Source organism: Physeter macrocephalus, unplaced genomic scaffold, assembly GCF_002837175.3.
Source record: "Physeter macrocephalus isolate SW-GA unplaced genomic scaffold, ASM283717v5 random_1, whole genome shotgun sequence".
In the NCBI taxonomy this organism is placed as follows: Eukaryota; Metazoa; Chordata; class Mammalia; order Artiodactyla; family Physeteridae; genus Physeter; species Physeter macrocephalus.
In genome coordinates this window covers 386,842-408,027 of record NW_021145287.1, presented here as the reverse complement: position 1 = coordinate 408,027, position 21,186 = coordinate 386,842, and the positions used below count along the sequence as shown (strand labels likewise).

General features: G+C 54.1%; 3 protein-coding genes across 8 annotated transcripts; 2 read left to right on the top strand and 1 right to left on the bottom strand.

Annotated features, from left to right (window-relative positions):
- The first annotated feature begins 1,649 nt into the window (after nucleotides 1-1,649).
- On the top strand, nucleotides 1,650-5,522 carry AP5B1 (adaptor related protein complex 5 subunit beta 1). Of its 2 annotated transcripts, none has more exons than XM_024133363.3 (3): nucleotides 1,650-1,713; nucleotides 2,109-2,276; nucleotides 2,381-5,522. In XM_024133363.3, exons 1-3 carry the CDS (start codon nucleotides 1,693-1,695, stop codon nucleotides 4,862-4,864), a joined length of 2,673 nt encoding a protein of 890 aa, XP_023989131.1. In that variant the 5' UTR covers nucleotides 1,650-1,692; the 3' UTR covers nucleotides 4,865-5,522. The 2 variants fall into 2 exon arrangements, with proteins under 2 accessions (XP_023989131.1, XP_023989130.1); XM_024133362.3 differs by having other exon boundaries at nucleotides 1,694-1,820.
- Nucleotides 5,523-10,601: 5,079 nt separating this feature from the next.
- On the top strand, nucleotides 10,602-12,568 carry RNASEH2C (ribonuclease H2 subunit C). The gene is made up of 5 exons (XM_007128186.4): nucleotides 10,602-10,941; nucleotides 11,131-11,327; nucleotides 11,408-11,527; nucleotides 11,835-11,971; nucleotides 12,484-12,568. The coding sequence occupies exons 1-4, from the start codon at nucleotides 10,770-10,772 to the stop codon at nucleotides 11,859-11,861; spliced, it is 516 nt and encodes a 171-aa protein (XP_007128248.1). The 5' UTR covers nucleotides 10,602-10,769; the 3' UTR covers nucleotides 11,862-11,971; nucleotides 12,484-12,568.
- KAT5 (lysine acetyltransferase 5) lies at nucleotides 12,422-19,396 on the bottom strand. Of its 5 annotated transcripts, none has more exons than XM_024133351.3 (14): nucleotides 19,370-19,396; nucleotides 19,204-19,270; nucleotides 18,810-18,878; nucleotides 18,587-18,723; nucleotides 18,141-18,323; nucleotides 17,977-18,051; nucleotides 17,793-17,867; nucleotides 17,194-17,442; nucleotides 17,030-17,119; nucleotides 15,149-15,289; nucleotides 14,971-15,064; nucleotides 12,909-13,068; nucleotides 12,693-12,774; nucleotides 12,422-12,593 (listed from the first exon to the last, which is right to left on the bottom strand). In XM_024133351.3, the coding sequence occupies exons 1-14, from the start codon at nucleotides 19,379-19,381 to the stop codon at nucleotides 12,459-12,461; spliced, it is 1,569 nt and encodes a 522-aa protein (XP_023989119.1). In that variant the 5' UTR covers nucleotides 19,382-19,396; the 3' UTR covers nucleotides 12,422-12,458. The 5 variants fall into 5 exon arrangements, with proteins under 5 accessions (XP_023989119.1, XP_007128251.1, XP_007128253.1 ...); XM_007128189.4 differs by having other exon boundaries at nucleotides 18,141-18,296; XM_007128191.4 differs by lacking the exon at nucleotides 18,141-18,323.
- Between the last annotated feature and the right edge of the window lie 1,790 nt (nucleotides 19,397-21,186).

The following is a 21,186-nucleotide window of genomic DNA, read 5'->3' as shown; positions in this document are numbered from 1 at the left end:
CCTTTGAAGCCTGTCTCCTCAACTGTAAAAAGGGTTTAATAATCATTCCTCCCTCCCTGTAAGTGATAAGGGCTGGGGATGTGCAGTTATCAGCACCCTCTGGGCCTCAGACAGGCTCCTGTTACCCCCAAGCTGCCTTCCCTCCCAGGGCTGCTGTCATCCTGGCCTCTTTCATCCTAGATTTAATTAGCCAGGCAGCCCCACTCCACAGCCTCTCTGGCCGAAGTCATCACTCCCATTTTATAGGTGGGGAAACTGAGGCACCTAGAGGGAAGTAGTTTGGGATTGCCACCTGTGAGTCAACTGTTGAGCCAGGGCCCAGAGGAACTGGGACTGGGTTTTCCAGCTGGACTTGTCCCTTGGGGTGGGTCCCTGTCTCCATCCCCTTGGCACCTTGGGCACCCAGAGAGCCTCTTTTCCAGCTCTCTCTACCTCACCACTCCCTACCACCTCCCATCTGGAGGGCAGCAGGAGGGGGTGGGGAGGGGCCTGCCAAGCCCGGAGAAAGGTGAGAAACTAGTTGGCAGCGGCTGGCATGGGGGCTCAGGCCTGTTTCATCTTCAGAGCGGGCTAATGAGAGCCAGAGGCGTTACTCAGACGGGCGGGCTGTGGGTGTGGGGACTGGACGCCCGCGGTTCTGTGCCCTGGAAATCAGCGATCAGTGGGGCGTCTGCAGCCTGGACCCTAGACCCAGGAGGGGCTGCTAGCTGAGCCCCAGGCCCAGCCCTCTGAGTGCCCCCAAACAGCCCTGCTCCAGCCCTCTGGAAGTCAAGAGTGCTGGGCTCGGGCACTGCTTGACCCCAGATCTCCTGCGGCGGCAAGGCCTCAGTTTCCCGGTCCGTGCTAAAGCGTGCTGTGAGTCCCGTGACCGGCCAGGCCCTGCCAGTCCTCACGTCTGCATCCCGTTGTTTTCTGGCTTCATCGCAGCTTGGGACTTGGCCCCGCCAGCTTTACCCAGGTCTGGCTGCCACGACCCTAGCCGACCGTCGGCGCGGCCTCCGCCCAAGGTCAGCAGCTTCCGCCTGCCCCGACCCCGGCGCCGGCTCAGCGCCCCCAAGCCGAGCGGGTGGGGAGCCGGGGCCGGCGTCGGGGAAGCGAAGCCAAGCCCTGCGGCGCCCGCCCGACCGGTTTAGCCGGGCCCACGGCGCGCAGTTCCTGCGGGCGCCCGGGGACCGCACCTTGTACACCCTCCAGCGGCCACACGGGGAGCCCCAAGGACTCCAATCCGCGTCACCCACAGGGGCCGCGGGCGGCTGGCGCAGGGTGCGCCGCGCCCGGGCGCCGGCGCGGGGCGCGCTGGCTGCCATCCTCAGCAGTCTGGCAGGCGCGGGCGGGGCCCGGGCCGCTGTCCACCGGAGCGCCCTGAGATTGCAGTCCGCGCGCAGAGGGGACCCTGGCATCCGGGAGCCCAGGCCCACCCATCTCCACCGCCTCTGCCTGGGCCTGCGGCGGTTCCGGGGAAGGGGGGCCTGCGCACAGCGGGACAGTTAGCCCCAGCGAAACCAGCGAGTCTTCACCTGCCAGCAGGGAGGGCGGGGGCGCAGCGGCCCGGAGGGCGGGGGAGGCGGTGCCCCCGTTACGGCCCCGCCCCCTCGAGGGACCCGCCTCAGTTCGGCCGCCCACGCGACGCGCGCCCCGCCCCACCCCGCCCAGCGCAGCCAGCCCGGAAGTAGCAGGCCGGCTAGAGCGCCAATGGCCGCTGGGTCAGGCAGGGTGAGAGCGGCCGACCGGTCACCGCGGGCGCCGGGGCGGTGCTGTGGCTTCGGTACCGGCTGCGGGCAGGCGGCCTAATGAGCTCTCGGCACGCAGCCCCGCGCCAGGTGCCTGACCGGCACTCCCGCCCCTGCTCGCCAGCCTTCCTCCCCCCGGGGAACCTGGCGGCCCGCCCTTGCGTCACCCCCGAAACCTCTGGGTTTCATCTCGGGACCCGGGTGCGGGGTCCCCGCTGGCCTCTGCGCGTGGCCGAGGGCGGTTGGGATCTGCTAGGCGGCCCTGGGGTGACAGTGGCCCCCTTCGGGGTTGGCGCAGGGGCTCGCGCGCCCTCTGGCGGCCCTGGGGCCCCGCGCGTCTCCAGGCCGCACGACTGATCCTCCGTCGCTCTTCTGCAGGGACTTGCGTGCCTGACCATGGGGCCCACGAGCCGGGAAACCTGGGCCCAGCGCCTGGGCACCTTCCGGGCCAGCCCGTCCGCCTTCATGGCAGGTCCTGAGGGTGAGGATCTGGGTCGTCACCTGCTGAGCGACCTGAGGAGTGAGAAGCTGAGCGAGCCGACTAAGGTAGGCCCTGCGCGTGACCCGTGTCCTGGCCCAGGTGGTCCCTTCAGCCCGCCGTGCCCTGAACCTCAGCTTCGTGATTCCCACCCAGAACCCCCTATCCCCAGATTTCCTTGCTGGCTCTGAGCTTGGAGTACCCAGCCCAGCTGTGGCCGGACGCTCCTGCGGCCGAAGCAGCCGCCACCTCCCTGTTGGATACCCTGGTCCTTCTACCCCCGCGGCCCTCGGCTCTGCGGCGGCCCCTTCTGCTGGCGGCCACCACAGCCTTGGCGGCAGGAGGTGCGCTGGGCCCCACCTCGGGAGCCTCCCGCCGGCTCTTGCCCCTGCTGCTGGGCTTGGCCTCGGGCCGCGATTTGGGGCGAAGCTTTGGCCCTGCCTCGGAACAGCGCACCCTGCAGGCCACAGCGTGGGAGTGCCTGCGGGAGCTGGAGAGCTGCAAGCCTGGGCTGCTGGGGGGCTGTCTGGGGCTGCTGCGGGGCCTGCTGGGGCAGGAGGGCGCTGTACAGCCACTCAGCCTGCTGCTGGCACTTGCCCTGCGAAACGCCTTGGTGATACAAGCCAGGGCCAGGGCTGGCCTGCAGGGCCTGCTCGTGGCTGGGGACTGGCCCACTGAGGGTGGTCCCTGGAACTGGATGCTAGCTGAGGAGGGGGATGCCCATCTTCAGCCCCAGGCACCCAGTTGGCCAGCAGCTGAGGAGGGGGAATGTCGCCTTGCCACGCTGGAGCTCAGTCCTGAGGAGGCCCGGGAGCTGCGGGCTGCCGTGGCCCAGCTTCTGGACGCCTCCTACCTGCTCACTCCTGTGGCCCAGGCCCAGCTTCTGTGGCTGCTGGGCTGGGCCCTGCGGGGTCTTCGGGGACAGCCACCAGTGCTCTTCAAGCCACAGCTGGTACGGCTGCTGGGCACAGCACAACTGACGCTGCTGCACGCCGTTCTGGCTCTGAAGGCGGCCTTTGGTGAGGCACTGTTCACAGCCCAGGATGAGGCCTTGCTGCTTCGCCGGCTCACCTTGGCTGCCCAGCACCCGGCCCTGCCCCTGCCCGCCCGTCTCTTCTACCTGCACTGCCTCTTGAACTTCCCTGAGAACTGGCCGCTGGGCCCCGCAGGCGAGGAGGCTGCCCCGCTATTGCTGGGGTCCCAGCTATGCCGTGGCCTCTTGCCCAGTCTCCTGCATGACCCAACGGCCCTCCTGGCCCGCCTGCATCTGCTGTGCCTCCTCTGTGTGGAAGACGAAGAAAAGGAGGAAAAGGGCCAGGATCAGAGCCCCCGGCGGTACCTGGAGGAGCTACTGGCTGGCCTGCGGCAGAGGGCAGCCCTGGATGGTGGCCCCCGGGCCTTAGCCACTCTCTGCTTCCAGGCCTCCTACCTCGTTGCTCGCTGCCTGGCCGGGCAACCTGTGGTGCTGACACCCTTGACCCACGGACTGGCCCAGCTGTACCGAGCCCAGCCTGCACTGGCTCCCCATTTCGTGGATCTCTTGGATCGGGTGGGCCCTGAGCTGGGGGAACCCTTAAAGGTGGTCTTGCGGCAGGAGGTGGTGTCCAGGCCAGGCAGGGATGAGGCCCTTCGTTGGCACCTGCAGATGCTGGCAAGGGTGGCAGATGGGGATGCCCAGAGTGCCACCCTCGGCTTCCTGCAGGCTGCAGCTGCCCGCTGCACGGACTGGGGCCTCCAGCAGGCCCTCCTGCAGGTCTGCCGGGCCCTGCTGCGGGCAGGTGTTGGGGGAGGCCTGGCGGACTTGCTGCAGGCCCTGGCCAGGCAGCTGGAGGACCCTGATGGGCGGGACCACGCGCGCCTCTACTACATCCTCCTGGCCCACCTGGAAGAGCCCAAGCTAGGGGTGGCCCTGGGCCCCTCCCTTGCCGCACCTGCACTGGCCTCTTCACTGGTGGCCGAGAACCAGGGCTTTGCTGCAGCGCTGATGGTGCAGGAGGCCCCGGCCCCGATTCGGCTAAGCGTGGGTCCCCACAGAGCCAAGGGCCCAGTCCCGGTGCTGCAGCTCCAGGTGGAGGTGCTGGAGCAGGTGTATTCTCTGGAACTGCGCTTCCGTGTGGAAAGACAGATCTATGCACCCTTGGGGGCTGTGCATGTGCCCTGCCTGTGCCCCGGCCGCCCCACCCGCCCTCTGCTGCTGCCTCTGCAGCCCCGACGCCCGGCTCCCTCGAGGCTGGCTGTGCGCGCCCTGTACACCACACCCAGCGGCCTCACCTGCCACGCTCGCCTGCCACCCCTGCTTGTGAACTTCGCTGACCTCTTTCTGCCTTTCCCCCAGCCCCCCGAGGGGGCCGAGCTGGGCTTCTTTGAGGAGCTCTGGGACTCCTGCCTGCCAAAGGGCACCGAGAGTCGCTTGTGGTGCCCTCTCGGGCCACACGGGCTGGAGGCCTTGGTGTCCCGCCACCTGGAGCCCTTTGTGGTGGTGGCCCAACCCCCGACCAGCTACCTTATAGCCATCCGTCTGCCCCCAGACTCGCGGTTGCTGCTGCGGCTGGAAGCAGCCCAGGCGGACGGAGTGCCTGTGGCCCTGCGGACTGATGACTGGGCCGTGCTGCCTCTGGTGGGGGACTGCCTCCGGGGGCTGTCAGTGGCTGGCTGAGCGCCAGGGCCGGGCCGGGTAGGAGCAGGACTGTGGCCCTTGCAGGCTCTTGCCCAAGAAGGGCCGCTGACAGCCAGGATACAGCCCCGTAGCTCCTTTCTGTAAAAATAAGACAAAACAAAAAAACCCCTATATTTGCTAACAACCCTCACTGGTTGGTTTTGTTTGGGACCCTGGTTGGGGGAAGGCACACTGGGATGGGGGTCAGAGGCTCCAGGAAAGCTTCCAAGCTCGGAACCCCCAGACTGCAGGGCGTGAAAGTTCCTTCCTGCCCGGATACGCTAGGATTCTCTAGAATCCCTGCCCAAGAGGCAGGAGAAAAAATATCCACATCTTTGCTTCCCAGAGAGGGAAAAGCCTTGCTCAAAGCCACCCAGCAATTTAGGAATGAGAGTGAAGCTGGACTTGGGCCTCCTGACCTGTGAGCCAGTGCTTTTCAACTCCAGAGGTTTGCAGGGTCTCTGCACAGGGAGCTCAGGCTAGGTAGGACGAGGGACCAATGGGCAGAAACAGAGGAGGCTGCAGCGGCCTGGTGGCCCCTTCCTCTAGAGCCCGTGAGCCGCAACTACCGAGCCCACGCGCGACAACTGCTGAAGCCCGCGCTCTGCAACAAGAAAAGCCACCGCGATGAGAAGCCCACGTACCGCAATGAAGAGTAGCCCCCGCTCACCGCACCTAGGGAAAGCCCGTGCAGCAACAAAGACCCAACACAGCCAATAAATAAATAAATAAATAAATAGAAGAACAACATTACTCATTAAAAAAACAAAGATTAGAGAATATTGTATCCAACAAGAGAAGAATACATGTTCTCAAGTGCACATGGAACATCCAGTGCGACAGACCACATTTTGGGGGCCATAAAACACACCTTAACAAATTTAAAAGAACAGAAATCTGCTTTTGGACCACGATGGAATTAAAGTAGAAATCAATGACAGAATGATAGCTGGAAAATTCCCAAATATTTGGAGATTAAGCAACATACTTCTGTATAGCACATGGGTCAAAGAAGCCCCATGAGAAATTTTAAAATATCCTGAACTAAATGAAAATGAAAATACAACTTGTCAAAATCTGTGTGATTCAGTGAAAGCAATACTTGGAGTGAGGTTTGTGGCATTAAATGAATATATTAGAAAATAAGAAAGATATAAAAATCAATAATCTAACCTTTTACTTTAGGATATTAGAGAAGAGTAATATGAGTCTACAGCAAGTAGAGGAAGATAAATAAAAATTAAAGCAGAAATCAGTGAAATTGAAAGGAGGAATTCAACAGAGAAAATCGACGAAACCAAAAGCTGGTTCTATGAAAAGATCAGTAAAATTGATAAGCCTCTAGCTAGGCTAACTAAGAAAAAAAGAGAGAGAACACAAATTATTAATACCAGAAATAAAAGAGGGGTCATCACTACTGAGCCCATGGACATTAAAGGGATAATAAATATCATGAACAATTCTATGCCCACAATCTGATAACTTAAATGAAATGGACCAACTCCTTGAACGACACAAAGTAACAAAACTTACACAAAGGAAAATAGATAATAGAGCTATATCTCGAGAAAGTGAATCAATAATTAATAGTTATAATGGTTAATACTGTATATTGTTAACATATAATAATAAATATGTGAGGTGACACATATATCAAATCATCACGATGTACACTTTAAATACCTTACAATTTTATTTGTCAGTTATACCTCAGTAAAGCTGAAAAAAAAATCTCTTAAAATGAACAACAACAAAAATTAGTGAAAATCTCCTAAAAAAAAAAAAAAAAGCAACAGGCCGAGATGGTTCCCTGGTGAATTCTTCTTGTGAAAAAACATTTCAGAAAGAATAACAATTCCTTACAATGTCTTCCCGAAAATAGAAGCAGAGGGCACACTTCCTAATTCATTCTATGAGACCAGCATTATCCTGATACCAACACCAGATAAAGACATCACGAGAAAGGAAACTACAGATCAATATCACTCATGAACATAGGTGCAAAAATCCTCCACAAAAAAAATTAGGAAATTGAATTCAATATACATAAATGTATGCTAACACTATAAAAGAGTAAACAATGGAAAGATGAACTAAAATATTTAAAAGATCACATAGGGCAGGAGAGAACTGTTTGCAAGGAACAGGAGTAGACACTAGGTTTCTCTAAATAGATCTTACTTTGTAGTTTGGCTTTGGAAATGTAAACAATCACATAAAGTAAAAGTAAATCTTTTAGGGCTTCCCTGGTGGCGCAGTTGTTGAGAGGCTGCCTGCCAGTGCAGTGGACACGGGTTCGAGCCCTGGTCCGGGAGGATCCCACATGCCGCGGAGCAACTGGGCCCGTGAGCCACAATTCCTGAGCCTGCGCGTCTGGAGCCTGTGCTCCACAACAAGAGAGGCCGCGAGAGTGAGAGGTCCGCGCACCGCGATGAAGGGTGGCCCCCCCCTCGCCGTAACTAGAGAAAGCCCTCGCACAGAAACGAAGACCCAACACACCATAAATAAATAAATAAATAAATTTTTTAAAAAGGAAAAAAAAAGTAAAATCTTTTAAAAGCTATCTTGAAAAGTCAGAAGAGAAATGAAACAAACGATCCTAACTTTGTATCCAACTGGTAGCATAACCATAGAACTTAAAACCAGTAAATTGATTGTACATCCTAGTGGAATATACCTTAAGGACAAAAAGAACTACAAAAATAAAATTTTAAGCTGTTTGGTAATCATATTGTTAGCTGTAGTGTTGCTATTTTTATTCTGAGACTGTTGTGTATGTAGTGTGGAACCAAGTTGCTGAGAACTGGGATGTTTCAATGTAGGAGGAAAAGATATAAAGGTAAGAGCAATCAGGTTAGTAAAAACCCTGTAGTCCTACATGTAATAGTATAAACTCAGAAGTATTCTCTTTTTGAAAGAGAAAAATACATATTTCCTAGCTTTGTCCAACTGAAAACATTTAGAAACCATGTCCACTGAAAACATCTAGAAACAACCTTGCAGTCATGAGCACATCTAGTGTCAAACCGAATTAGTAAATATCACTTCTTAGTAAAAGGAACCAAGGATCCTTGGAGAAAGGATCCTTGGATTATGCCAAGTCTGGGGTGGGAACTGTTCAAGATGACCCAGGAATATCTTGTGGTTCTGAAAAACAAGGAAACCTATAAAAGACTACTAGGGTCGCATCAAAAGACTCAGGAGCTCACTTGAAGAGGTTCCCACTAGAAAAAGGACAATTTCAGGATCAATAAGAATAACAAATACAAGTAACTGAAACATTCAAAATGTTAAAAATCCATTATTTAATAATGATACCTATTTAATAATGATACCTGTTTAATAATGATACCTTTTTTTTTTTAAAGGTCACCATTGGAGCATGCCAGGGAAACAAGTTATTTCAAAAACTGAGAAATAGAAGGAAAGTATCAAGCAATTATTTTGCCTTTTTTATACTCATTGTACCGATGGGCAACCAAATAGTAGATGAGGGACAGTTTCTTTTGAGGAGAATTCTAATAAATGAAGAAGAAGTGGTGGACTTCGAATATCAGTTTTGTAACCGCTAGTGAATTGAAGGATCTGGGCAATGATCATCCAGGGCTGCTAACATCACAAAAAAAGGGAAACATGAGGTATTATGTCCCTCCTGATGGAAAACACACCACCTCCCTTGAAGCAGTCTTCCCCGTCCCCCACAAAGAATCTGATAAAGCTAGATCTAATTACTAATATACAGGAAATACAGGGCAGATGAACACAACACTACAGGAATGCAATCACTAAAATCCAGACTATGGGAAACTTACCCAACCAAAAATGTAAAAATAAATCAAACATCTACTCCCAAGTTAAAAAACCCTTAGTAGTACAGCTTTAACAAGATACATATATATAAGCAAATTGAAAGGGCTTCGTGAGTATCGGTGAAATAGCATAAGCATTCCCATGAAAGTTTCAGGAAAAAGAAAAGGATGTCTGTTGACACCAGTCACATTTGAGATTGTGATGTATTGAGGAGGTAAATTATCATTGTTTGAAAGTGAGATGACTAATTCTGCGAGACCCAGGAAATAAAACAAACTATTAGGAATAACGAAAATTTTCAATAGATATGTTTAAAAAATTAATATGTAAGAATCAACAGCTTTGGGACTCCCCTGGTGGTGCAGTGGTTAAGAATCAGCCTGCCAATGCAGGGGACACAGGTTCGAGCCCTGGTCTGGGAAGATCCCACCTGCCACGGAGCAACTAAGCCCGTGCGCCACAACTACTGAGCCTGCACGCCACAACTACTGAAGCCCACGCGCCTAGAGCCCGTGCTCCGCAACAAGAGAAGCCCCCGCAATGAGAAGCCTGCGCACTGCAACGAAGACCCAACACAGCCAAAAATAAATTAATTATTTAATTTTTTTAAAAAAAGAATCAACAGCTTTCCTGAAAACTATGGCCTACAGGCCAAATCCAGCCCACTGTGTTTTTGCAAATAAAGTTTTATTGGAACACAGCCATGCTTATTTATTTACATATTGTCTATGGCTGTTTTTATGCTACAATGACAAAGCTGAGTACTTGTGTCAGAGGCCAAATGTGAGGTACACCAACCTCTGCTATAGATAAATAATAATCAGAATGTAAAAGGAAAAACAGAAAAAAAAAGATCTTGTTTGTAATAGAAACAATATAAGCTATCTAGGAATAAGCTTTAAAATATGTATAAAGGAAGAAAACCCCACAACCGTATGGATAGACATAAAAGGAGACATAAATAAATGGTATTATGTATCTTATGCTTGGTAGAAAATGAAAGCAAAACTCTAATCTGTCAATACCCTCCAGCCAAAGACCACCAGGCACGCATCTGTAGTTATTAGTTTTGCAGTGTGGGGTATCTCAGTAAGAAGGCATTAGGAAGGATTTCTAGGATTTGGGCTTGTGTTGGGGATATGAGGGAGGGTTTAAAGAAGTAGGACTTTTCTCCGGATTGGATGCTGTCAGCAAGTGGGAGTATTTCTATGATGGGATATGTTAACAAATCTTAACTATACGGAGGCTAAAGCTGCAATTGGTAAAGTAGCAACAGAAACTTATATTATCCAAGATAGAGGGATTTTCATTATTTTTGTGTGTTGGACAATATTTGTATCTTTGTCAGTGTTCACATGATTACAGAATGATCTTGTTTTTGTTTGGATTCTTCACATCACAGAGTGACCTTGTCTGATGTCTATGTTCTGTGAAATTGTTCATGTTCGACAGAACACCAAGGCCAGCTCCTGGATGTCCGAGGATGTTTTTCTCTTAAATCTATAAATTAAATGCAATTTTAATGTTAATTACCCGTTATGTATGGGTTCGTTTTGTGAGAGTACTTGCCAAAATCTATTTAAGTTGGGTATCCGGACAAATAAACATTAAAGAAGAGTTAAGAAATCAAAAGGGAAAGAGTACTGCGAAAACTAGACATAAAAAGAAAAGGCTGATATATTTGACCACAAAAATAAAAGTCTTCTCTGTAATAAAAATGACCAATACAGAAGTTTGTAAGACAAACTCGGGTAAAATATCTTCAACACATTTGAGGAAGGGTTGATAATCCCGAGTTAAACACACATACGCAAACTAGACAAAACGAAACACTCTCTACCAGTCAATATATATAAAAAGTGAACTCTTAGGGATCGTTTTAACGTTTTACAATAAAAATATACTATCGGAAAAAAATTTTCAAGAAAAAAATCTGGGACTCGAACACAGAGAGGCGGGAATGCAGAGGAGCGTCAGAGAAGCCTACGCTTCCCAGGAGGCTCTGCGCTGACTGCCCCAGGCCTCCCGACAGGCTCCGCGCGCTTTACGCGCCAGCTTTGGCCTTAGCCCGCGAGCAACGGGGTCGTGACGGACAATGGAAAGCAGCGACGGGGAAGCCGTCGACAAGCGCCGCGTGCACCTGCGCCCTGTTACGCTGCGCGATCCCGCCCCCGTCTTGCTGCACCTTCTGCCCTGCGAGGTTTTGGTTAACCGACCCGCCCCCGTGGGGCTCTTCTTCACCCCGGCCATCCGCCAGGGTCCCGACGGTGAGCGCTCTCGGCTGGACTACGGCTCCCGGCAGCCCCCGCGCCGGCGCCGCGCTCTCCTCCGCGAGGAGCGGCGCGAGGGCTCCCGGGGATCGTGGTCCACCGAAGGTGGCGGGAGGGCGGCTACCGGGCTTGCTCCGCTAGGCCTGGATCAGACCCTCACTGGGGCCCTGCGCCTGCCTTCTCCAGGACTGGAAGTGTCGTTCCGGGGCCGCAGTCTACGCGGCGAGGAGGTGGTGGTGCCGCCCGGCCTCGTGGGATATGTGATGATAGAAGAGAAGGGAGAGGTGCTGCTGGGGAAGCAGGACTTCTCGGAGGGCATGGCGGATGACGAGCAAGAGGAGCGGGAACTGGTGGAGCCCCCGGAGGCGCTGGAGCGCGACTTCGTGAGCACGGGGGTACAGGGTCGCGAGGGAGCGCGGGTGGGAGCGGCGGCCCCGATGCTGAGCCGAGGCCCCTTCCCCAGGACCGCTTTATCGGAGCCACAGCCAGTTTCAGCAGCTTCACCCTGTGGGGCCTGGAGACTATCCCCGGTCCCGATGCCAAAGTGCGTGGGGCCCTAACCTGGCCCAGCCTCGCTGCAGCGGTGAGTACATGGATGGGCCCCTCCCTCCCAGACCCCATCCAACCCCCCCCACCCCCCGCCTAATTGTCCAGAATCTTGCCCCTGAGTCAATCTGGGGGCTTCGGGGCTGGGGAGAACAATGGGGCAGATGGAACCTGGGTCTGACTGGAGGATTAGACTGGGTAGGCGCAGCATGGCTTCCCCACCACTCTTCTCTGGCCTTCTAGAAGGACTATGATTTTGAGCAGCTGGGTCTCTCCCCAGAGGATCTGGGCCACCCAGTCACTATACTGCAGAAATCCAATAGTAGAGGTGATTCCTGTTGCAGATTCACGCACAGGTACCCGAGGACTGAGAACCAGAGCTTGAAATTGAAAGCCACCGATCCCTTCACCCCAATAAACCCTTCTTCACTTTGGAGCCTGATTCCATCACCCCAATAAAGGAGCTCTTCACAGAACACCTGTAAGTTTGCCAGCACCTTGGGAGGCAGCACTGCCCCTTTTCCCACAAGGACCTTTCACAGCTCTGACCTATAGAAACAATTTATTGCCAGGGGGCAGTGGGGCAAGAGAGGCCAGAATTCTGCAGCCAGTTCCCACCCCACCCCACCCCCAGCTCCTACTTTACAAAAGAAATTTGTACAGCCACCAGTCCTCTATACAAGCCACCCGCGCCCCCCATCTCACTGTACACAGCTGCCTGGCTCCCTCTGGTCCCTGGTTCACAGCAGGCCTGGGCCTGCAGCCAGCTGACCCTGGAGTTGACCTGAGCCCTGAGCTCGCCTTGGTGCTAGGCACCAGCAGGCCTTTACCAGGCCTGTCCTCTCCTTGCGGAGGTGTCCTCAGCCCTGTCTCCCTTGGCGCGCCTCTTGGAGACCCCAGTGGGGGAGGGATGGGCTGTCAGCCCCAGTTGTGCTGGCTTCGCTGGCACTGCCACGGGCAGTGCCTGGTCACCATTTTCCCCTCTTGCTCCAGTCCTTGGGAGTGAAGTGCAGACACTTGGAGTCGATCCGAAGAAGCCGCTTGAGCATAGCCCGTTCGTGCCCATCCACGATGTCCTCCGACAGTGTGAGGATATACTGGCCCTGGACAGGAGATGGGGCCAGGCAGGTCAGCCCACGCGGGGCCTGCTCTCCGCACCCCCCCCCACACACACACCTGTCTCCCCCTGCCTGCCTCCCTACCTTGTAGTAGTTGATGAGGTTGAGGTACTGTAGAGTGGAGATGACATCCTCTTTCTTGATGCTGGTAATTTCACTGATCTCACTGTGGGAGGGCAAAGATCAGGTCCCCTGGGGGCCTACATCTCCGCCCCAGGCCCCCAGTAGCCCGAAGAGTGAGAAAGCCCGGGAACAGACAGGTCATGCCATGCACCCCCGGGTAGGCAGGGCCAGGCTCACTTGATGGTGATCTGCGGCCTCTCCCCGCTCTCTGACTTCAGCCCCATCAGGATCTCCAGAATGGTCTGGGACCAGTAGCTTCGGTAGGATAGGAGGCCGAGATCCGAGAGGGGCTTCTCAGGGGTCCCCGTTTTCCCTTCCACTTTGGAGAGTTCATAGCCTAAAGCAATGGAGCGGGAGGGGGTGGGAAAGCAATCACAGCGTTATGCAGCCATCGTTTAAGGATGCACCTTGCAGAGGGAGACTGCATGGCTCCCATCCTGGGCCTGCCATGTGGTAGTTCTGTGCCTCGGTTTCCTTGTAAAGGACTAGTGAGCATACTGTTCACCTGTGTGCTGAGGGCACTGAGAGAAGTAGCTACAATCAACTAGAAGCCAGTGGGGGCTTACAGGTGGGATGTGGGGAGTGCAGAGAAAATGGTCTGTGGAAAGTAAGTGCCTCCAACTTTCCTCAGTCATGCCAGACTCTCTGCGCCTGGATATGTGAGGAGAGAAGAGGGGAAGACCCCACCTCTGGTCCAGGCCTGAGGATGCTTGCATTCTCAGTCAAATCAGTCCCCCCGCTGTGACCTGAGAAGCATCAGCTGCTCTAAGACCAGGCTGGCCTGACTGGATGGATGGGAGGAAGCAAGGAGGAGGGTGCCAAAGCACTTCCCAAATCAGAGGGAGGCCATTCCTCAGCAGTAGCTACCTCTCCAGTGGCTCTCTCCCTCCCACTCTGACTGTTCTGCCCTCCTCTACCCTGCTGGCCACTGGGCACTGGCAGGCAGTTCCTGGTGAGACCCTCAGGCCCTGCAAAAACCTGAGCGGTTTCACATCTCTTGGACAGTATTCATTTCCCCATCAGGGCCCTGAGATGTCTCCAGTACTTCTGGAAGCCCTTCTTTATGCTCAGTCATAACGAGTCTTGTGTTGGATCGTAGCCCTTTCTGCTTTCCCCCTTGATTCATCTTTATCAGCCGGTCTGACCCTCTTGCCCAACTTCCTGTGACTTCCACCAAGCAGCCCGGGGGGAGGACAGAGAGGCTTGTGCTTTGGAGGAAGGAAACATGGAAGAGGGAAGGGGCACACTTGAGTCCTTACTCATCTTTGTGGGGAGTGCATGCAGAGCCCTGACGGATCAACTGGAGGCCGCACTCGCCTCCTCAGCCGCGGGACCCCCAGCCCCTCCCGGTGAGCACCGACCCACCCTCTGGAGCCGCCGGGAGTGGCGCGTCTAGAGTCCTGTCTGCTCCTGCCGGGCACAACTGAGCACATTTCCTTGGTGGCCCCGCACACATCCCATCTGCACTGAGGTCTGAGCTCCAAGGCCTAGACTGACTTTCAGCAACCTGTTCTTCAGGCAGAAGGTTTCCTGAGGATGTGACCCCATCTTGGTATCTTTCTATACCAATAAAATTTCTCAGAACATGACGGTGATCAAGTCAAGCCTCCAAGTCTTCACCAGACAGCTAAACCTCCCTCCTTATCTCCCGGGTCAGAGCTTGGTTATCCCAGGGGTGCAGTTGAGTGGTGAGTTGAATGGAATGAGGGTGAGAGGCTGAGAAGCAAGAGGGGGCCTTGGGGGCTAATGAAGAGTTCATGTCTGATGAGGGGCAGAGGCCAGATCCCTGTGAGTCACGTTTGACGTGACATCTGCTGTCCCCAAGGCTCAGGGAACAAGTAGGGAAATGAACCACAGGTCCTTGCCCAGGAACGTGTATAACCGCACAGGACCAGACGGCTGAGCAGGACTGGCTCGCTCGGCTTCTGCCCATGCCCTGGGCTGGAGCAGACAAGTCAGATTTGGGAAGAGTTGAGTGGTACTTAGAACCTTGGCCAAGGAACTAAGAGGGGCTGAAAACCTCGTCCAGACGAACAGGGCAGTCACCCCAGAACGGAGAGAACCTTGGGAGTCTCATCTTTATTTCTAGCCAGTTCCCCTGGTGACTAGACTGCACAGCCAGGGCTGAGAACACAGCATCCCGACATGTCTGTGTGCAGCATCTGTGCGTGAGACAGCGATGGGGCCTGGGCCTCCCAGGAGCTGCCCCCAGCCCCCGGCCAGCAGCACAGGTACTCACTGAACTCGATCAGCAGCTTGCCGTAGCCCCGGCGCTGGTAGGGAGGCAGGGTCAGGATGCAGGCCACGTTGTAGTCTTCTGTGGATTCCTTTTCCTGGAAAAGAGGGGCAGGTGAGTGTGAGGAGGGAAGGGGCCTAGCTCAGGGCAGGACTGAGGAAGAGCCTGGATGAGCACTCACCTTGGAGAAGTAGCCCACGATGTGGAAGCCCTTGCAGTCATACTCCGTCATGACGTAGAAGAGGAAAGGGTCTGTGTCATAGTACAGTGTCTTGTGGTCGAGGAAACACTTAGCCAGAAGACACAGGTTCTGGGAGTAACTCTGCAAACGAAAAGGTCTGTCACCACCCTGGGTACCCAGCCTTGAGCATGGCCGTTGGGCCAGGGTCAGCCTGAAGCTCCTTTGTCCCCCAGGCTGACAGGTGAGGAGCCTTCCTCCCTGGGGCCTGACCCGGGGCATCGGTCAGTCTGTCCGGTGCACGGGCCCTTCTTAGTGTCCAGGAGCCCATGTTTCAGCTCTGTGATGGTGTTCGAGCGCCCGCCTCCCAGTGAGCTGGGCAGGTCTGCCCCTGCTCCCCACAGCCCCATCTAACTCTGGCCTGGAAGCCTCCACTGCCCTCTGCCACAGTTACCAGTCAACAAACTGATGTGTCCCCACGAAGAAAGACTGACCAAGGATTATGAGAAAAGCTCTGCCTGTGTGACAGTCTTAGGAAACTGGTTGTCAAAAAAACAACACTCTGCAACCCACAGTCACACCTCTTGAGAACTGATCTGCTCTTCTACAACAGGGGTAAAGAATTCTGGAATTTGACAAAATAACTGCCTCAAGGGCTGCCCCAGCAAAATCATTAATCCTGCTACTTTACTCTTATTCTCACAACTTTCCTGCATTTCAGATTTGGCTTTTTAAGCACCTGCTGGGCAGGGCCATTTGGATACCCAAGCCCACACTTAATACAGTTAACAGTGGTTAAAGCAGCATCTTCCTCTCAAGTCCCCCCAGCACCCAAGCAAGAGCTGTCCCCTGCCAGTCTAGGTGACTGCCTCTCCCTCCCCGCCCTCCAGGCCCCAAGAATGGAGGCATTTCACTTTTAAAGGTCCCTCCAGGTTATGCCCTTCTTCCTCCCCACAGCCAGACTAAGGCAGGTTTGAAGTCCCAAACCTGTAGTGTCCCCACTTCCCAGCTGACCTCAATCCCACCACCTGAGCTCTGTCCCATGTAAGAGAGCCTTGCCTCATCTTGTCTGCCCTCCAGCCAGAAGAAAGGATCTTCGCCTTTTACGCTGTCTCTGCGCATTTTTTTGCATTTCACAGATAACGCATTTTTTTTTTTTTTTTTTTTTTTACAAATTGAAGGTTTGTGGCCACCCTGCAGTGAGTCTATCGGTGCCATTTTTCCAAAAGCATTTGCTCACTTCATGTCTGTGTCACATTTTCATAATTCTTGCAATAACATTACAAGCTTTTTCATCATTATTATATTTGTTACAGTGACCAATGATTCTCAATGTTACCACTGTAATTGTTTTTTTAGACACAATGCTACTGCACGCTTAACGAGACTACAGCATAGCGTAAATGTAACTTTAATATGCTCAGGGAAACCAAAAAAATTGGTGTGACCGCTTTATTTTGATCTTCACCTGATTGCAGTGGTCTGAAACTGAACCCGCAGTATCTCTGGGGTCAGCATCCATTCCTGCCCTTCAGAACCCACTGCTTGTGTCACGGCTCAAAGGTTACCTCCTCTGTGAAGCTTTGCTGTCCACCTCTTCTGGATCCTGATAACCCACCCTTTGTGTTTCATGACACGTTATCACACTGGGATCTATGCAGCCATTAGCATGTCTGTTTTCCCCTGTGAGCTCTAAGCAGAGATTTTGTCTAATTCACCTTGTACAATATCTCCCACCACCTGCCCTACAGCAGGAATGCAGTAAATAGGGTGAACAGATTTGTTAGCCAGAATGGTCTGTTTTCCTGAACTGGAAAAAGCTGCTCACTTGACTCCCTCAGACTCCCGGCGACAAGGACTCCCCGCTGCCCCTCAGCCACTGACCTTGTTCTTACGTCCATCGATCTCAAAGAAGGAGATGGTGCCCTTTCGGTAAATCTCGTTGCCTGGAGGATGTCGCAGGTCACACTTGGTCTGAGGAAGAGAGGAGAATTAGGGGCGGGGTGGGGGGGGGTTCTGGGAGGGTGGCCTCCTGGGACCCCTCATACCAAGTGACGCTGCAGACACTTGAGGCTTCGGCCGTACTTGAGGCAGAACTCGCAGAGGTAGAGGACGGGCAGAGTGGTGAGCTCCTGCGGGTATGGGGAGAAGTACCAGGGCTTGAGGCGGTGCCGGCCCAGCTCGATGCACTCGATGTTCTTCATCCGGGTGACGATGTCGTCGTGGCTCCGGTCAGACACCAGGCTCCCAGTCATGCGAGGAGCTGACGGTATTCCATCTGAGCTGTCCTGCGAGTCCTGCCCAAGGCCGGTGGAAGACACCAGGTTACAGGAGACAGTTCAAGCAGGGCACTTTACAGCTCACAGCCTTTCCACAGGTTTCCTTGTTCAAACCTAACAGCAAACCTATTGGGGGAGGTACTAAAATCCCCACTTTCCAGTTAAAGAAACCAAGACTTGGAAAGTTTTCATTTGGAACGTAGAAAAGATCACCCAATGCCTGATCTGAACCAGCTCCGCCTCACTCCTAGTCCCACCAACACCATCTCTGCTCAGAGCCCCTTGTTCATTTTTAAACTAGTCGCTAAAGTCTCCACCCTGCCTATGTCCCGTCCTTCTCACCCAGCTTCCCTCTTCCTCAGACCTACCTCATCAGTGCCCAAGCAATTCGATTTTCGTTTCCGTCCTGGCTGAGCTGCCACTGCCCTACGGGCTGATCCATTCTACAGATGAGAAAGTAGGAATAGAAGACATAGCTGTGAAATGAGCCCGAAAGGGGCTACCAAAGGTTAGAAGAAGAGAAGGGAAGAAGAGATGGTTTGGGGGACTCACCTGGGGAAAAACTGAGGCTGGGGCTGTCTCGCTGGGCACTGGGGTCGCTGGTGAAACCACCTCCACCTTCCGTTTCTGCAGAGAGAAACCAGGACAGGTGGGTCAGAAGGTAGAGAACGTGGGACCTGAGAGGAAAGCAAGGTCCCTGGAATTGCTGAGGGTACCGTTGAGCGGTGGTTGGGCTGCAGGCAGGAGCTGGAGGAGAGCGGCTGGTCGGGCTCGCCACCGGGAATGGCCTCCCGCTCCTTGGGCAGGTTGAAGCGGAGTGTGATCTGGACCGGGATTGGCAAGGTCTTCCCGCTGGCCTGGGCGGAGGCCGGCTGTAGAGATAGGTCCAGGGTCTTCCTCTGGGGCGGGGTTGGTGGTGGGATCAGGAAGGGGAGTAGGGCCCCCTCAGCATGGAGTGATCAAACCCCACCCTCTGCCCTTTCAAGGACACAGGAACAGCCACTGGACTCTGGAAACTACATCTGCAATTTGGCCCCCATCCCTCGCAAGCTGAAGCCAGGGTGGGAAGGCACAGCCTCCAGCCCATCCAGGAGCCACTGAGGCCAAGAGATTTGAAAAGTAGGAGACAGGAGAGAGGAGGTGAAGCAGGGGACCTACTCACCACCTCTCTCTCTGGAGAGCCGGGGCGGGACCCAGGAAGTCCGTTCTTGGTGGGGGTCTTGGCCTCTTTCTTGGGGAACTGGATCTTCTTTAGGTCCAGCCGCTCGTGGGTCACCCATTCATCCAGGCGTTTGTTGACTGCAGCAGTGGGGATGGCTCAGGAAGGAGTGCCAGAGGCTGCCCCGCAACCCTGCGGCCCCACCTCATCCCGGCCCAGAACTCACAGTCAATGTAATGGACGTAGAAAAGCTTCCGGCCACTGATGTCCTTCACGCTCAGTATCTCAGCCAGGGCTGTGGGAACAGCAGAGGCAAGGGCCTTAGACAGACCAGGCCATGAGGCTCCACCCTCCTACGACCTGAACTCCACCACAAGGCCCGATTCCTAAGCCCCAGCACTTGGTACCGCTCGCTCAAGCCCCCGTTAGTCACCAAGTGCCATCCCCTCTCCAAGCCCTGCCCGGTCCTTCACAAACGGCTAAAAGCCACGCCCCTCCTGAGTATCTGCGCCCCGCCCGCTCCAGGATTCTAGAGGCCCCACCCCCTCCCCTGGGTTCGGTTGACTCTCCCCCGCCCCTCGCCCTCAGGTTCCTTAGCCCCGCCCCCCGACGTCACTCACGCCACTCATCTTCGTTGTCTTGGTTCCGCCGCAGGACGGGCAGGCGGCAGCCCTCGATTATCTCCCCCTGGGGAGACAGCGCGGCGCCAGGGTCGGCTACTGGGGGGCCTCGGGCTCTACCCACCTCCCCTGGCTCCCTCCGCCCCGCCCCGGGCACCGGACTCACCACCTCCGCCATCTTCCCTCCCTCCACTGCCACTTCCGGCCCCTCTGGGAGACGTCACTTCCGGGACTGAACACGTTGTAGGCCCGGGCCTCCCCGAAGCAGCTTTACGAGAGGACCCTTGAGAGGCATCGCCGCCCACCTTGCTGACGGAGGCGGCCCGTTTGGCTGCTGGGGGAATGGTGTGTTTTAAGTCTCAGGCCAGGTCCTGGGTGGAATCCCCACAACGTGCACAACGATTGGAGGAAAACTGAGTCCGTCACGTGACGCTCACTGGGTGCGACGCCGGTCACGTGGGACTGGTGTTAGTGCTTTGAGGGCGGCCGGGCTGGGGCGTCTCCTACTGGCGTAACGATGCGTCGCGGGGAGTGAACTGCGCGTGCTCGGCCGGGAGTTGGGGGGCGGGTCTGGAGAAGTGGCCGGGGCTTGAAGGGCTCAACGCGTCGCTAAGTTGTGGACTTCATTGCTTAGGGCTGGGAGTCACGGAAGATTTATGGGTTTGTTGTTTTGTATAATAGGTTGCTAATTATAAGAGTAATTACAACATTTTTCATTTATACATTCAACAAGTGCTTAGTTATCGCCTACCATGTGCCAGTCACTATTCTAGGAGCCTGGAATACTTCAGTGAATAAAATAATCTCCTCCTCCTGGAGCTTGCATTCTTGGAGGTTGGGAAGAAAAAAAGAGGGGTATAGATAACAAACAGTACATATATTTAAAAAATAAATTATCTAGTCTATTAAAGAGTGATGAGTGTTTTGGGAAACCAAAAAAAAAAACAACAACAAACCCTGCAAGGGGAAGGAAGTGGGCAGGTAGGCAAACTGTGGCCTGCAGGCCAAATCCAACCCTCTGCTAGTTTTCCTACAGCCAGTGGGCTAAGAATGGTTTTTATATTTTTTAAAGCTTGGGGAAATACCAAAAGAATATTTCATGACACATGAAAATTATGAAATTCAAATTTCAGGGTCTGTAAACCATGTTTTGTTGGAGCATAGCCACACTCATTCATTGACGTCTTGTCTATGACTCCATCCACATTAAAACTGAATAATTGGAACTTCCCTGGTGGCGCAGTGGTTAAGAAGCCGCTTGTCAATGCAGGGGACATGGGTTCCAGCCCTGGTCCGGGAGGGTCCCACGTGCCTCGGAACAACTAAGCCCGTGCGGCACAACTACTGAGCCTGCACTCTAGAGCCCACGCACCTAGATCCCGTGATCTGCAACAGGAGAAGCCACCGCAATGAGAAGCCTGCGCGTAGCCCCCACTCGCCGCAACTAGAGAAAGCCTGCGTTTAGCAACGAAGACCCAACAGAACTATAAATAAACAAACAAATAAATAAAATGGATAACTGGGACTCCCCTGGTGGTCCAGTGGTAAAGAATCCGCCTTACAATGCAGGGGATGTGGGTTCGATCCCTGGTCAGGGAACTAAGATCCCACATGCTGTGGGGAAACTAAGCCCTCATGTCACAACTACTGAGTTTGCCTGCCTCAACTAGAGCCTGCGAGCTGCAAACTACAGAGTCCATGTGCTCGGGAACCTGTGCACCACAACTAGAGAAGAGAAAAAAACCCTGCATACCACAACTAGAAGACTGTGCGCCGCAAGGAAAGATCCCGCATGCCTCAACTAAGACCCAATGTGGCCAAATAAATATTTAAAAAAAGAAAAGAAGAAGGAAGGAACATGGACTTCTGTTTTCCAAATGTATGTGCTACGCTTGTGCTTAAAAGATCCAGATTCATCAAAATGCTGGCTGAATTCAAGGTGGGGGTAAATAAGCATTTCCTCTAAACTGCACTAATGATGTG

What these genes read in the sequence shown, in the direction of transcription:
- AP5B1 (XM_024133362.3), top strand. Translation starts at nt 1,791, where the DNA reads ATGAGCTCTCGGCACGCAGCCCCGCGCCAG. An exon ending in GGCACGCAGCCCCGCGCCAG is followed by an intron (nt 1,821 to 2,108) that starts GTGCCTGACCGG and finishes GCTCTTCTGCAG; the next exon opens with GGACTTGCGTGCCTGACCAT. An exon ending in AGCTGAGCGAGCCGACTAAG is followed by an intron (nt 2,277 to 2,380) that starts GTAGGCCCTGCG and finishes CCCTATCCCCAG; the next exon opens with ATTTCCTTGCTGGCTCTGAG.
- RNASEH2C (XM_007128186.4), top strand. Translation starts at nt 10,770, where the DNA reads ATGGAAAGCAGCGACGGGGAAGCCGTCGACAAGCGCCGCGTGCACCTG. An exon ending in CATCCGCCAGGGTCCCGACG is followed by an intron (nt 10,942 to 11,130) that starts GTGAGCGCTCTC and finishes TGCCTTCTCCAG; the next exon opens with GACTGGAAGTGTCGTTCCGG. An exon ending in GGCCCAGCCTCGCTGCAGCG is followed by an intron (nt 11,528 to 11,834) that starts GTGAGTACATGG and finishes TTCCTGTTGCAG; the next exon opens with ATTCACGCACAGGTACCCGA.
- KAT5 (XM_007128188.4), bottom strand. Translation starts at nt 19,381, where the DNA reads ATGGCGGAGGTGGTGAGTCCGGTGCCCGGGGCGGGGCGGAGGGAGCCA. An exon ending in AGACAACGAAGATGAGTGGC is followed by an intron (nt 18,879 to 19,203) that starts GTGAGTGACGTC and finishes CTGTTCCCACAG; the next exon opens with CCCTGGCTGAGATACTGAGC. An exon ending in AGTGTCTGCAGCGTCACTTG is followed by an intron (nt 17,120 to 17,193) that starts GTATGAGGGGTC and finishes TCTCTTCCTCAG; the next exon opens with ACCAAGTGTGACCTGCGACA.